The 17287-nt window shown below is 33.5% G+C and overlaps 1 protein-coding gene across 1 annotated transcript in view; it reads right to left on the minus strand.

Annotated features, from left to right (window-relative positions):
• LOC149786785 (adhesion G protein-coupled receptor L3-like) overlaps positions 1-17287 on the minus strand; it is a 103486-nt gene that overhangs the window by 16045 nt on the left and 70154 nt on the right. Inside the window, exons 18-24 of the mRNA XM_089977288.1 lie at positions 13791-13860; positions 12074-12140; positions 9943-10028; positions 5370-5496; positions 4864-4905; positions 2863-2961; positions 1122-1173 (exon numbers count right to left, since the gene is read on the minus strand). Coding sequence (XP_089833414.1) covers positions 1122-1173; positions 2863-2961; positions 4864-4905; positions 5370-5496; positions 9943-10028; positions 12074-12140; positions 13791-13860 — 543 coding nt within the window. The remainder of the gene's footprint in view (positions 1-1121; positions 1174-2862; positions 2962-4863; positions 4906-5369; positions 5497-9942; positions 10029-12073; positions 12141-13790; positions 13861-17287) is intronic.

Raw genomic sequence — 17287 nt, forward strand, 5'->3', positions numbered from 1 at the left:
AATCATCAGTATGAATACATACAAAGCAGGTGCTACAATATCGCCTATGAGACATTGGTACCTGTTGGCCCAATGACATCCTGTACAGGTAAAATCAGTAAAGTGTCATGCATTAAACATCAATAAAAGATATTATAGGAACTGTATGCATCCTGACACAGGAGGAAATTACACAGCCATCTTAAATGAGTTTTCTGTATCATGCACCATACATGCACTTAATGTGAGGGGATGCCAATACAACCTGTGAAATTATGTACCAAAGGTGCCTAATTATGTTAAGATGTCAAAAGTGAAACTAATAAAGTTAGGAAACTTTATCGTTGGCAACAGTAAGAACAAGAAAGTTGAAAATGTATAGACAGAGTATACTCCCCATCAAATATGAAACTCCTTCCATATTGTTTGAGGAAGAAAGTGACCAAACTGCTTGTTGATTTTGTGAATACTCTGGGTTTTAGAGAGAAGTGCTACTTATCAATTTTATATGATTTGGCACCAATCCCTGTGCCAAAGGAGACCACTCTGCCTGATCTCAACCTAGGTGGCCAAACAATATTTAGTTGTTAAGCTAAACGTGGTTAGCTGCGGGCGCTGGATTTGCGAGATAGTCGTTCTCCTAAGGTATTACACTTTGGCAATGTTTTTGAAAAAGAAATTATATATATATATATATATATATATATATATATATATATATATATATATATATATATATATATATATATATATATATATATATATATATGTGTGTGTGTGTGTGTGTGTGTGTGTGTGTGTGTGTGTGTACCAACTAGCATTCATCAATCTATCAATCCATCCACACAGACCATATTACAAAAAGACCACGGCTAATGTGATTATGTGAGAAAACTTGCTAGTAGCTTCTCGTGGGTAGGTGGTTCTTTCTGTCACCATTAATACTGGTTGCCATGTATAGCGTCTCGTGTGCTGAAAAATGGCGTTAAAAAACTAGAACAACAACAACAACAAAAAGACCATAGGTAAAGCAAAATTGTACAAGATATATTCATATTTGTTTTGTATAGTCAACATGTTTCATTAAGGGATTTAAATACGAAAAATGCATATAAATCTATTTTAAACATAATACAACTTACTTTCAAAATCAGATGCATTTTCCTTTTGATTTTCTTCAAGGGTATCAAATTGCTGAAAATTAAATATAAAGCTGGGTTTGAGTGTGTCATCAAGTTCATAAATGTGTGGCTGATAGTATGGATCTGAGTGATCAAAGCTAGCAGTACTAAATGTCTAGTCATGTCTGTTAAACATATATGTGCAGAGGATTCATTAATCAAGGTTTAAATTATATCATGCCTGAAATGTTTATACAAAACAAACTTAAAAGAAAACTGCACAGCTCTGTGTATACTGAGAGAAACGTAGTTACACGTAAGCTATGTATGTCTTGCACATCGCACAGGGTCCTACTTACTGTAGTCATAATCAAAATGACTTTTATTTTAAACCCAAAGTTAGGGATGTGCCTTTAGGTACATATCAGTAGCATGTATAAAACCATCTTTTCTTGGCCAACATGTGGATATCATATTGCTATATGGCAGGGAGCTCAACAGTGTATAGTGTATATCCCTGCTGAGGGCCAAACGTCTTGCTTATAGGGAAAGACCCATGGCAAAATCAACATGTACCAAGTCTGAAATGTTTTGAAACTTGAGACATTAACACTATGAATATTCTTGGGTATGTGAGATAAACAACATAGGAGCTATTTGAAATATGCGTACATTCACACCTATCATCCCAGGCCCACCATAAGGAATGTATAAAAGTTAAAGAAGGTGTTGGCAAAATATACATCCATATAAATGTCACTGACCCAAGTTTTTTAACAGTAATGGAAGATATGAAGGATGTTGCACATAATACATGTACGTGTGCAACTATACATCATTCGATAGAAAGACTGAATCAAAACATCCCTCCTTTAAAAGTGATTTGATATTTTTACGTTGTTGGTTTGATACTGAAAAATGCTTTGAATGAGTTCCTGGAACACTATGCTACCTTTAGGACCATGATAGGACCAAGAATGAGTTCACCGCATTAGCTAGTATAAAACAATAATCCTTTCAATATATACTCCAGAAATGTACTAACTTAATGTACTAACTTTAAACCAGTTTATAGCTCACAAAACTATATTAATGTTCTATGAAAATAAATTTCAACAACTGAAACTTGTAATGCTAAAAGAAAATTGTACTTAAAAATATATATTTATACAAACAGCTAAACCCTGCTTATAAAAATTCCTCACATCCAAAAATAGTACATACCAGACCTGACATCACTGAGATAGGAACACTAGAATAAATCTTGATGTAATCAAGGATACAAACAAAATACAAGAAAAAGATAATTACAACTGGAAATGAGTCACTAATGTTCATTTTTAGTTCACATTGGACGTTAGATTATGTATGAAGGTTCCTTGAAAAAAAGACATGAACATCTAACAAAGTAACTGGTAAGATGGTGGACAGTAACGTGTTGCTTTGGCATTGAACACTCAGCCTGCATTCGTTATATGCAAAGTATTTTCCTTATTAGGAAAGTAGCTAGTATCGAGCATGTATGATATTTAAAACTGTTCAATCTCACGGGATACTGCATACTTTGAATATAATAAATAAAGATGAATTATTTATGGAGTATTTAATACAAAATATCTTTGACAGGTAAAAAGGTACCCTCTAACTTAGACCTTGTTTGTTTTCAAATAGGGTCTACAGTCTTATAAAAGAGGACTTATTCGTAGTTACCATCTTTCACACATTACGAAGTTTGTAAAGTATATCCATCTTTAATACTTACATTTGGTCCAGGGCTGCGTGAAGAACTATTTAGATTTGTTGAAATAGGTACTAGGCTGCGACGTCTTTTAGCATTAATTTGCTTTATTGCTTCTTGTATCTTTAAGAAAAAGGCGAGACAATTTTTACAATAATAACATTAATGATAATAATAATACGGACATATCCCAGCTCCTAAACATTAGAAGACCTGAGTGCTTTACACTATTATAAAACATATGCAAGTATACAACCACAAGATTACACACCATGAAATTACAAAACAAAACAAAAATGCTAGGTTTACTGGGATGCCATGCATTAGTTTGGTTCTACTTATCATATTGAGGTTTATATTAGTAGCAAGAAGGAAAGGGGGAGGGTGTAGGGAAAGTGTGAATATAATATAATAGTTTTAAAGTGTATGGATGTTCAGGACAGTCATAGTAAAATCTGACATCTCAAAGAATAATTGCATTGCCACCCATCGAATTTCCATACACCAAGAGGTTTGGGAAACTGCTCAAAAACAGAGATTCAGTCAGCCTGTTTTTAATCACAGATTACAGTGAAATCTATCTATATAACACACTCAAGAAACCATAAAATTGTATCACTTATATACATGGCAATTGTGCCCTGTCACCAATCAACAATTGGTTGGATTACTGTGAAATGCGAGACTTCTGCATTGTTGGTTAGTTTTTAACAACACTTTCGGCACATTATATAAATATCATACCAAGGAAAATGGGTAACAAGCACTGATCACAAGGATACACAAAGGCAGTTGATCTGAGAAGGTAAAGAATTACCAATCATGGGATAACAAGTCTGACACTCCATCAACAGAGATGATGTTGCTCCTGAATTATGTAAGCATATTAAGTAAGTCCAGTAAAATATGGCCCAGGTTTTCTTGCAAGTGTGATAGTCAAAGATCTTGCTAATATAAAGTGTGAATGAAATCAAAATATGTGAAAATGACCTGTTTTAAGCAGTCATTAGGATAATGAAGTCTATCATGTGTTTCAACTCTGCAAAATATGCCACTGGGATGCCTTTTTTATCTCAATCTATGGTACTGTCTCTTTAAAGTTTAATAGTCTTAATGTAGATAAATTCTAGTATTGCACTGACACTATTTTATTTCTTTATGAGTAGCTGTGTCCTTTGGCGTTTTGATCCTCATTTCAACAGGTTTCTTCCTCATTGTAAGTGCAAGCCATCACATGGTTTGGGACAGGTCTGAGATGCAGAACCACTGTTCTTGCTTGGAAACAATTTGTCTTCTGTCACAGACCCTTTTCATTGTCGTTTTGACCCAACACTCAAGAAGCTTCTAAATTACCCCAAGTGCAAGATATCTGCAAGGCTTAATTGAGGTATCTCACCGAAAGCTTCTGTTTCCGTGCAACAACCATTTTGATTTGCATTTCAGCACATGACTTGTCCCTTTTGACTCCAAAATCAATATGATTCAACTATACAACATTTGAAAGCTCTCCATACATTTTGGTAACCATTGATGATCGGAACCACTGTTATTGTGTGGAAACTATTCTCTTTAATCACTCACAAAAACCTTGACATTTGACCGTCTGACCCTAACATTGACAGGTTCTTCCGAGCCCCAAATGGAAACATACACACAGTTTGGTAACTATAGAAGGTGGACAACTAAAACTATTGCGTAGAAACCAATTTGGCAACATCATAATGTAGTATGGCAGGCATAAAAAAGTCATCATCAGTTTTATCTCTAGTCTTGTTTCGATCAATTGACAAAACATTTTAATTGAATGTAAAAGTATACATGAAATCAACAATATTCTGAATGTATATGCTTAAAATCAGCTGCTTATCAAAGGGTCTGTGTATAGGGCAAAACTGAACTGTACACAATCATGTCCATGAACCAAACAGTTGATTCTAAAAATCGTGCTTTAATATAAGCATCATGTTTACATGCATTCATATTAGAGACTTAATATTCATACAATCCCTTTTATTTTGAACTTACATCATGATTGAAGAAACAATGGAACAAGGAAATCAAAAGTCCCTAAAAATGGAAAGAGAAACGATTTAACATGACATGACTATACACACAAAAGTGTATCAAATTAATATATTTCACAAAAATGACATTTTTGGATTCAGTGTTTGTGGCAATACTCATTTTTAATACGAACATTAAAGATCGCTAGCCAAAATATCAATACTGTTAATTATGTGACATTACGTTTGTATCAATTATCTTATTTCTCTGTTATGTCTATTCAGACATATCATATTCATGATTAAATTGAAATTTTCAAACAATACTTTTACAAATGAAGACTGAATCTGGTGTACTAAAGATAGTCTATATTCCCTAATAATACACTGTATGATGTACAGAAATAAAAAAATATAGTACCACCTGTATAAAAAAAAAAATTAAAAATGACATACTCAAGTAGCTGATGTTTTACTTTAACGTACATTTATTTAACATTTTGGAAGTGATTATTTAATCATGCATACCTGCAAGGAGTTTATTATTGCAAATAAATATTGGAAGACAACTAGATCATCATTGACTGACAATATTCCAAAAACCAATGTGATTCCTGTGATGGGCAAAAGAACACAGAGACTTCGAACAGCGGTTCTAGGTAAAGAAAGTAATAATAGATAAATATGCAAACTCAACAAACATTTTTTGGTCATGATTCATGAATAATTTCAAATAGAATCCATATATTTTAGTTTTAGTCAGATTTACCTCATCTGGAAATATATATAGGTGCTACCCCATTTTCTGGTAATGTAAATACAGCTGTTTCTCACTATAAAGTCACAAAGCAAATCACTAACCATTTTATAAAGTGAGTAAAGTCAGAGAACTGTTTAAATTTTTGTACATTGTTGCTTTCACTGCTTCCATTAAATTTAGTTCTTGTCTAAAATATTGAACATAATGTGGCATCACATCCACTTGTTCTATTCATTTTATCCATTAGCATTACTACAGTGAACCTTGTTATAGGAACACTTAATATAACACTCTAATTTATAACATGGGTCACATGTCTGTATGGCTCTTCTGACCACATTTTAAAGAGGAAGCACTGTTCGTTGTTGGGGGCTCCAGGTGACTGAGTGGTCTAAGGCACTCACCTTTACATATCACTGATATCTAATCTCTGTCCACCTGAGTTCGAGTCTCCAGTGTAGCAATAGTGGGTATGTAAGAAGGCTTTCCACTCTCATTATGTAGGTCAGTTGGTTCTTCCCAAGGTTTGCTTCGATATGCATATAGTAAGATCTGAGATAGGCAGAGCAGTTGTGAGGAGCATCAAATTTATTACATAGTTACATGTATGATCTTTAATACAGTTTCCTTTGTATTATCATGTATGACGCTGACTTATTCTCATCAAGAATAGTCTTTCAAGTTTATGAGCAAAACTACGGAATCCACTTGTCTAGATGGACGGAGGCACCTTCATAATTGGCACATATTAATGATAGTTTGTTTTCAGAATGATAGTTAGTGTTAGGTTTTAGATTTTCTGATGTAATGCCAACTTTTGACAAACTATTGTTATTCCAGTAAGTATCCATAAGTTCCTAACGTAATATGCACAATTCAGTTGGTAACTAAGTATTGAGAAATAACATATATATATATATATATATATATATATATATATATATATATATATATATATATATATATATATATATATATATATATATATATATATATATATATATATATATATATATATATATATATATATATATATATATACTTTAATCATGGCCTTAGCAATTAAGGCATGTGCTACTGCAAAATTAGGCCCTTCGTCATTAGTTTTTGTGCCACCAGTACCTGTCTTAATGGTCTTTGCTATTAGTATACACCTGTCATGGACTGACCTTTAAATTCATTGAACCACCGTTTAGGTTGCTGAGTATATCAGATAAAAGCATAGGACACGTTGAAAACAAAATTGTTCCTGTATCTTGATCATATTTTACCCACAACCAACTTATTTTCCAGTGTCCATTAAATGTTCTTCATACTTTTCATTCTAGTGTTTGTTAATCTTTTTTTTTTGTTGGGTTTCAAATTTCCCAATGAATTAATGACTCGTACTGATCATCTTTTATGTTCATTGGAGGGGAACCATATTTCTCAGGTGCTTTAGTATTGTAGTTAGTTTCTACCTCACATTATAGAACCAATCATGCACTATGTGTGCAACCGTTTGTTTACCAAATCATATATCAGATATCTCGAGACTCGTCGAATAAGCCTTCTAGTAGATGACTCTAGAATTGTCTCTTTCCAAGTAATAAGGTGGAGGCTCTTTGAACAAGGTTAGAATTTAGGTCTTGGAGATTTCATGTTTACCTTGAGGGATACTCGAATTCAGTGTTAAATATAGCCCCAGCTAATACAGGTTTCTATACATGATGTGTAAGTCAGACTATTATGTACACATCAAACATATTAGTAGACTTCGAGTAGTATGGCTTGTACATAATTTGGCATATATATTTCTTGACAGTTTATACATTGTTGCAGAACCATTTCTGAGACTACAGAGAAATACATTGCATATCGACAGTTTGGGAACGTGAGGCATCCGACAGACTTCTGAGAAGTTTATCTCTTGGCTAGACAGCTGAACACTGCAGGTCCCAGACCTTAAACCATCACTATTTTGAAGCTCTGAATTATGCTTTTAGAAATGCGACTTATCATGCATACATTTTAGGTGATGCATTTATTGAAGTTATGCTATTGTTAGAAAGATATAGTCTGAGTACAGGTTTTTGATCCGGTGTTTAAATTGACTTACACACCTTGCTGTTTCCATCTCTGGACTCAATAATTACTTTTTGCAAATTAATATTGCTCAAAAGAGAACATTTGTCATTTAATCAGTGGCTTACCACCGGGAGCCACTTCTTTAGCATTGCACTATTTGAAGCACCACATGAAGGTTATGACTGTTTGCATGTAATGCTCTTTGCTAGTTCCATGATGAACATTTTTGATGCTTGATTCAAACGGGTTAAAACAGATAACATTTCGCATAATTAAAATTATATTTCAGGTATTTCTTGACGGCACACAGAACGAATCTGATGCCAGCCTTCCATCCTATTCATGAACCCGAATAAGGCCATCTCATCAGGGCAATCCAGTTTGGTTACCCAAAGGAGTAAGTAGATAATTACTAATAGGGGCTGCAATGTAGCACAATACTGTCTTGTGTGTATCAATACAACTTTAATATTTGTAATGTTTGGAATTTTACACCTTCTGTAATACATAGGGTACCTGTCCATTTGTCGTTTAAGGTCACACCCGAATGTGCTGCACAGAATGCACACGGAAAACAGTCATTTCAGGGCTACAATATATACTACAAAAACCAAAACAACAACAAAAGACCAAAGAAAACAGGGTTAAATCATGCCAGCAATCAAGGAACAAATTCCCAGTTGCACCAATGACCCCTTTACACTGGTAAAGGTGAAGTGTTTAGTGTACTGGATTCTGAAGATAAAGTTCAAGACATTACTCAGCATACTAGGTCCATGAACTAATACATGATGAACAAGCGAAAAGTTTGAAGCTGGTTGTTTACAAGGCAACGTTTTAGAAAAGCCCTTCAGTCTCCAACCTTTTCCCCACCCCTCCCACCACCCACTAGATGGATGATTGATATATAGTAATTATCCCCCAAATATAAAGGACTGACAAACTTACTTAGCACACCAGTACCGTGATAGTACAGGATGAAAAAAAAAGAAAACAACTGGATCACGTTGTTCTTAAGGCATTTTGTGACACAAAATCCACCAGTCGTTCACATATCCCACCACTTTCCAACCCGTAGAATGTTCTCAAAAGAAATCTCCAGGTAATGATAGTATGATGCATCATTTGTCTCTTCATGAAATTGTTAAGGCTGGCTTCTCTGTTAATGAAGATTAAGACTGAACAAAAAACAGTGATGGCTTCTTTTTTAACGGTAGTATCCCACCTTTCCACTTATCAGAGCTGGCATGTCTGTTAATGATGGTATCCCAAGTAATCAATTATCAGCACTGGCTTGTCTGTTAATGATGGTATCAACCCTGACCAATTACCAGGGCTGACTTCACTGTTAATAATGACATACTACTTCATCAATTATCAAGACTGACATGTCCGTTAATAATGGTATACCACTTGATCAATTATCAGAACTGACAAGTTTGTTAAATATATGCTAAATAAAGTATACCACTTCATCAATTATCAGAGCTGACCAGTCTGTTAATAATGGTATACACTTTGATCAATTATCAGAGCTGGCTTTACTGTTAATAATGGTTTACCACTTGATCAATTATCAGAGCTGGGTTCTCTTTTAATTATGGTCAATGGTCAAGATCACATTATAGAAGCCCAATTAGTTCACTTAAAAACCAAATGGAGTTGGTCGTTATAATTCAAAGCTGACATAGCTTCTTCATTTTCAGTGACTGAATTAATATTCCGATCGTCTCATCACAATACCACACTTTTGGCTTTAAATTAACAAGAATATATTTGACAAATGCCCGCCATTATAATAGACAATATTGTATTGACAAAAGTCTGCCATTAGAATAAACAATACTATTTTGGCTTTAAATTAACAAGAATATATTTGACAAATGCCCGCCATTATAATAGACAATATTATATTGACAAAAGTCTGCCATTAGAATAAACAATACTATTTTGACAAATTCCTGCCTAGGGATTACACAATACTATTTTGACAAATGCCTGCCGATGGGATGAAACTGAAACTGCCAAATATTTGAAACTTTCATTACAGCTGTCCAGTGGATAGCTAGTGAAAGACTAGTGATTCCAAATGTGGCCTATGTGTTTGACCCTGGAGAAAGGCTACAAAAGCTACCAGAAAAATATTGACTGATGTCGCAAGGTACATGTATCTATATATAAATCTTAACATAAACCCAATAAGATAATAAATCAATGATTTACCAACAATCTAAAGACAATACATATTTGTAATGCAAACTAGATTATACTCACTTAGCTTTAACCGTTACAGACCTGGTCATCGTGGCATAGGAACTAAACATCCGTTGGAATATCACTATTATGATGAAACAATTGAGCTGGAAAATAGAACAATAATAAACAACTATAATGAAGCACAAGGTGCTGAATACAGATTATGTGTTAGCTAAATAAGATTTGAACTTACATGTGATTTACCAACTGCAAAGAGAATTTGTGAAATATTGAATTACTATAAGATACATATATTACAACATACAGATGCTGACACATTTAGGATCCACGTTATTGGCTTAAATCATAAATATAACAAACAGTACAGACCCTGATATATTAGGATATTAATTGTATGAGAGCAGACCTGGATCTATGATTTTAATAATTTGGTTCTATCAATAAGCCTTTACAGTAAGTGATATTATGTGCTTGGACTCAACAAGATAATATATGTACACGTTTTTCTAATTAACATCTACAACTGGAGAAAATAATAGTAAAGAAAGGACAACTTTAGATGTATTATAAGTTATTTATTTTCCAAGTGTTGTGCTCCTAAGAAAACAAATTTATCTCTCCAGGTCAGTTAAAACTTTATTGCCCAAAGTTGTAGTTATAATAATGAGAATAATAATAATATTTTTTTCCTAGAGGGTGACTAGTTTATTCAATGAAATGTTCTACTATGGCAGTCATGAAAAGTATAAGTATCTGCATCATATTATAATATTAATTACTTATTTATTGTATCAAGTGTTTATTAGCATATATACTAAATATTATTATAATATATTAATAACACGTGCATGTTTATTATATCTCTTCATAAATAATGTAATAGTGTCTGCAGCGTTTACATGCAGTGTAAGTGTGTTATTTAGAAATGTGTAGAGTACTGAAAATGTTTCTTTAATGGCCCTGTTCTTGTTTTTGGTGGATGAAGGTTTCCATGTGATATGTTGAATAAAGAATGAATATGCCCTCAAAGAATGTCTGGTGTAGTTCCATGTAGACATTGATACACAAGAACAACCTTGTGAACATCAATCATTTCATAAATTATAAACCATTTTATTCTGTATACAGAGCTTTTGATGACTTATCAATGCACACATCTAAAACAAAACATGTGCAGCCATTATCTGAAGTTTATAAATCTTGTCAAGCTCAGTTTTGGTGCAGTTTACCACTACAGCTGAATAAATTTAAGTATTGCAAGAGCGATTATGTAGGTAAATATTCTTGATTTTTCTGTATATGTCAATTTTGGATGACAGTGTTTTACATATTTGTCACTATGGTCATCCTATTGTAAATTCTGATCTACCTACAAGTTTATCATGTTTGACATTTTCTAACTGATTATCATTAATGGAAGAGACAATACAACTGGTGTATTTTGTCACAAAAATCATACATTTTTCTCCATTATCATTAACTTCCTTCTTATGTTGTTATGGTCAACTTTGAATTCTAATAAGATCCAAGTGTAATTTAGTTTGGATACCATCAATATCTGAACTTGATGCATACAAGTTTGCATATCTGCAAACACATCTGTATTGGTATATTAATTATTTAATAGAAGATTATTTTCATGAATAGAAAGTGGACTTAAAACAGAGCCTTGAAGGATCCCTAAGTGAAAAGGTGAATTTGTGAGCTAATATTGCTAATGGTTACTTGCTGAGATCTTTAGCTTTGGTATGACCTAAACCAGTTTAAACAAGAATTACCAAGCTTTTAACAGTTCAATCTTTGCCGCAGAATTTCAATTAGATCAAAGGCTTTCTTGAAGTCAAGAAAAAGCATTTGCATTTACCACACATGATCTTGCCCTCTTTATGAGGTGCAACCCGAACATGTAAAAGTGGTTGATATTCTATAAAAGAAATATGAAGTCAATTACTATGTGATATGGAACTGAATCCAAACCAAACTCAAGCATATAAAAATACATACAGTCATGCTCATTGGTGTGTAATGTTTCATATAATATGATGCAAATCAAGCTGAGCACGAAAATGTACCAGTCTTTGGCAATTTAATATATATTAAAAAATTTAAATGAACAAATAGTGTCCAAAGAAACCCTTTTTGGTTCTATAAGATTCTTCATTTAATGACTTGAATCATAGTTCCTTACCAAAACAACTAATGCTGCTGGACCAACAAATGCCCATATTAGACCATCCTTTATTGACAGCCAACAACTGAAATACAAGGTAAACAATTTTTAAACTCAGAGTGAGCAACGTGTAACACAGCATTCAAATAATAAAAAAAAAATGTCTAAAACCTGTACAGCCTATGTCTAACAAGGTACATCCTGAAGGAAATGATCTGCTGCATATACTTTATATTAAGAAAACAACTTTAATCTTAATAATCATATTATTCTGAAAATATTTCTTATTACTATCTCCTTTCTTTTGAATATTTGATAATGTTCAGCCTGTGGAAATTTGATGAAGTTTTCAGTACTCATTTGATACTAATATTATGGGCAATATTAACATAGTACTTTGTCACCATACATTTCTATATAAAGACGCTTATTTGGGGATAGATATTGATGACAAAAGCCAACACAAATGCACACAAATCCATAATTAAATGTACGTTATGTTGGATTGCTCAAACACTTTGCTTCGAAAAAGTATAAAGTCTTAAAAAATGTAAAATACCAAACATTTCTCAAGTAATCAAACCTAAAGTGTTGTTTTTGTTGTCTGTGATTATGTGCTCAGGGATCTTCTCAATATATGCTCTCATACTGATTGTGAATAAAAAATAATTCACAGTTCGATGAATGATGCTGAAAATGATCCAAGTCACTAATAGGCAATAGGTCATTGAATAGCCTTAAAATCATGATAAGCCAAGCAGATGTCAGAACATATGATTAGTATGTTCGAATCCTGCTAAGATTTAACTCATTTGAGACCTAAACAATAATAAAAAGGTGCCCACTACCTCTGTGTCGCATTTACTCCTGAACCTCAAACTGAAACATAGGTCATTTAATTACAATACGTATATACATCAATTTCCATGTTTATGTGAATAAAGGTACCCAACAAACTAACCAAAAATGTACATGGTATAATGAGTCACAGCAGCTAGATCAATCTGACCTCTTTTTGTCAATTTAGCATTACACAACACGATGCATCCACTAAAATTGCAAGAATCTCGAACCAACTGTACGTTAGAATGATGCCATAAATGAACATCTCAGCTTAAGTCAAACAAGCATAAAGTCTTGGTCACGATGGTCTATGTTTGGCACATTGGTGTTTTGTACACTTCGATATATGTACATATCAACACACGTGTCTCTGTGACCAACAGTACTTGAGAAACTAACCACATTAATGATGTATAAGCAAGGTATATAACTTTAATATCTAGGTTAATCTGAAGCTTGCACTGTAAAACATCCTTACACTATGGAATGCTCTATGAACCAGAATGGTATAAGATAAGAACATACAGACATAATATTCCGAATCCTAAGATGGTTAGTTAAATAGTATCGAACAAATGCAAGTCTATAACGTTGAAGTTAATGTAGGGTATATACACACGGACATATGGATGGATGTATGTTGTGTTCTGACATTCACATGGATATCGAAGTGATCACAATGTGGAGCTTCTGACAAGGCTGGCTTGACAAAAATATATATTCCACGTCTGATTAAAATTTATTAATAAAAGAAGATTGTAAAGTAAAAACAAGCATAGCATAACACATGAATGATTGTGAACATGGGCCAACAACATTGTACTCTTAAACTTTGAGCAGGTTAACTACAAAGGTAGTGATGCTACGTGACTAATCCTAAACTTTCACTTACAATTTCTCATTTCCATATCCCTCTAGCTTTGTCACACCCATAGATACGGCAACTACTACAGCTGGCAAACCTGAAAGTAGCAAACAATGTTGTTTCGTGGCTCACAAATATGGTTTATATCGGATATAATTTTCCTTATTAAAACCACAATGAATGAATAACAATATGTACAGAAAACATATGTTTATTGCACTTTACTTTCTCTGACCTAGCATATTTTTATGCTCACATTAGCTCTCATCTCTGTCAAAATTGTTAAAATTACTTACTATGTATACTAGCTTATAGGTTGGGTCCTACTGCATGACATAGACCCTTAAAATATGTTGGATGATCAGGGTCTATGTTGTTGGCTCTATTAATTAGCCACATCAACATAGCATATACCCTTGTCAGATTGTGTATTATATGCTGGCAGATCTGGATGTATTCAGCATGCTCTTGACCGGACATATAATATAAGTGAATATCTACAATATCTGTTCCATGTTCATGGTTGCATACTGGTTGTACTACATTTCATAAGAGATTAGGGTTACAGTCATGATATACAGCAAGAGCTTTAACGGGAAAGTCCATGTTACAATTTGTTTAGGAAACAAATCTATATGTTCTCCACACCAGAACTAAATTTATTTTATATTTGTACAAAATAAATGACTTGAAATTCCCACATCATCACCATCACATAATTGCATTATCAGTTCGTTTACAATGGCTGCTACACAGCTGAAACTTGTGATTACATCACTTCAATGCTAAACGTAACAAACTAATTTATGTCTATTTAGACATTTCTGATGCTGAAGCTACAGTATGAACTGATGCTTTAATTTGTTAGCTAATTTGTTTGTTAATTTCTGTTTTAAAGTTAAACTTCCGCTGCCACTGTCCATTAATTGTGCTAAGGTTGGAAAATGTTGCAAACTTGGAAGTCATTATGGGCAAATATAATTGCAGCTGATTTAACAAGAATTCTTTAAATTGACTGAAGTTCTACTGACTGAACAGAAATTCCATACATTCAAGATAAAACCATCTATTCCGTTTGATTGCTGTGTGTTGACATGATGTCTGATAGTCTTCATTGTTAACAAGATTTTCCAATTAGCTGCTGTGGTAGTCATATTGAATGTCAGATTGGCAACATTTGCATTTAGGTCAGGTAGTCATCAGTTGAATTGTTGGGGTGACAACTCCATATCAATATGACTTTTCAGGGTGAACAGCTCTAGCATGATATTCAGGACAGCTGTCATGACACCCATATTTTATGTACATGTACAGTGTTACCATTTTCCTTTCGGTCAAACTAGGTATCATATGAAGACTGTGAATATCAGATGTTGAAATAGTCATCCATTTGGCAGAAGAGGAGATATTTTCTGGATGGTCATCAGGATGAAAATATTGAAGGTCATATTGCATAACTGTTATCAAAGACACTATAACAACTCTTCTGATGAAAACCATATGTTCAATATGGCCATCCATACTGGATATCAGATCAGCACCATTTTTGTTTAGGACCAATAAGACATTATAAGACATTTTCTGTGAAACCCCATGTTGATATGACCTTTGGAGAAGTAACAATAACAAGATTTTCAATATGTCTGACTTCACCCAATTTCCATTTGGATCAAATAGACATCAAAATAAGACTTCCGTGACAGCACAATATCAATATGACAACTCATCTAGACAAAGTACCGACAACAACATTTGGAAAGTGTAATTGTGTCGGCCACATTGGTGGTCATATCCTGATCATTTTCATTTAAGATCAATTAAATACCATACGATGTATTCTGATGAAAACCGTGCGTCAATATAATTTTTTCTTCAGGACTAGCGATAAGAAGATTTTCAAGATGGCTGCTGTTGAAGCCATATTGGACATCAGATCAGCTTCTTTTCATTTATGACAAACTTGATATCATCTGGTGGAAACCCCATGTCAATATGAATTTCCTTTCAGGTGTAGGAGCAATAACAGGATTTTCAAGATGGCTGCCATGGAAACCATATTAAATGGTAGATCAGGACCAATGAGGTCAGCTAGACATCACAAGTCTTTAAGTGAAAATCCCATGTTGATATGTTCATCCATGAGGAGTAGCACAATGAAGATCTTCAACATAGCTTCTGTGTCAGTCATAATATATTTCAAACCAACAATATTTTCATTAAGGACCACCTATAGATCAAAAGAAATCTTCAAGTGAAAACCCTATGGCAATATGACTTTCCATTTAGGAGTAGTAGCGATAACAAGATTTTAAGATGTCTTTTATTTGGCCATATTGGATTTTAGAAACACACTATTTTATTTAGGATAAACAAGAGCATGGGAAGTAGAACTAAATACAAGAGTAGTTGTTGCATAATTTATTTTATGAAAATATGTATCTCAAACAACATTCGTAGCTATAAGATATATATTATGGCAGTAAATATAATCAACTGCAGCATATAACAAACCATTTGGAAAACCTTTGATGCTTTCATATAATGTATTAATTTTACTTCAGGAATACTGCAGTGCACAAAATGGTGGAAGATAAAGTTGATTTTCAAAAGCTTGAACTAAATTATTTCCCTGAGTTTAACTGAACTTCATTTACATTTTATACAGTAACAGGTTAACATGCAATATATAATAAAAAGTTAATTTTTCAAGCAGATACTGGTGTCCACTGAAAGTCTGACTTGACTAGAACAAGATGTTAAATGTTTACTTAAGGATATAGAAACAATGACCAAAAGGACCCCAGCCAAATATTTCCCCACCACCTAACCCCCATTAGTACACACCCACAGCTGCATTGTGTAACACGACTGAATATATTCCCTATATTGGTCACTGTCAGGTACTTAATGGGTGTTCCGTAACGCATGCAAAGGGCCAGAAAATCATAATGCATCTATCATGACACATGACGATATAGCAGTATGCAACACTTTTTAACAACCTTATTTATTCACAATTCAGGCATAACAAATATGGAACACAAGTTTTATCAGAGAATGTCGAATTTTTAATATTTGCAAACTCTGCAAATTGCAGGGTTGTTAAATCTAGGAAGCAATATCGCCGAGGACTGGTCTATATTTATGTCCTATAAGTGGTAGACACTAAGAATTTAGTGTCAGTCAAATGCAACTTTCCAGAAACCAAAACTCAAGATTTCATTCACCAGAATTAAACATTGCCGCAAGGCATGGTACCATCTTCTTCTCAATTGAACATTCCTTCTAAACAATGCAAATGTTAGAATAATATACATCATTCACTTGCTGCATGTGACTTTTCTGCCATCGGCTAAAGATCTGATGTTCACATAAAGAATTTTAAGAAATTATGTATTACCAAAGTACAGGTAAGTCAAATATTCTGATAATTAGTTTGTCTAGGGTCCGATTATTTCAAAAATGCAGGCATACCTATTACACCAGATCATTATTCAATTGGTATGGACCAACTTGTGGAAGAA

This window comes from Sinohyriopsis cumingii, chromosome 12, assembly GCF_028554795.1.
Source record: "Sinohyriopsis cumingii isolate HCF-2022 chromosome 12, ASM2855479v2, whole genome shotgun sequence".
In the NCBI taxonomy this organism is placed as follows: Eukaryota; Metazoa; Mollusca; class Bivalvia; order Unionida; family Unionidae; genus Sinohyriopsis; species Sinohyriopsis cumingii.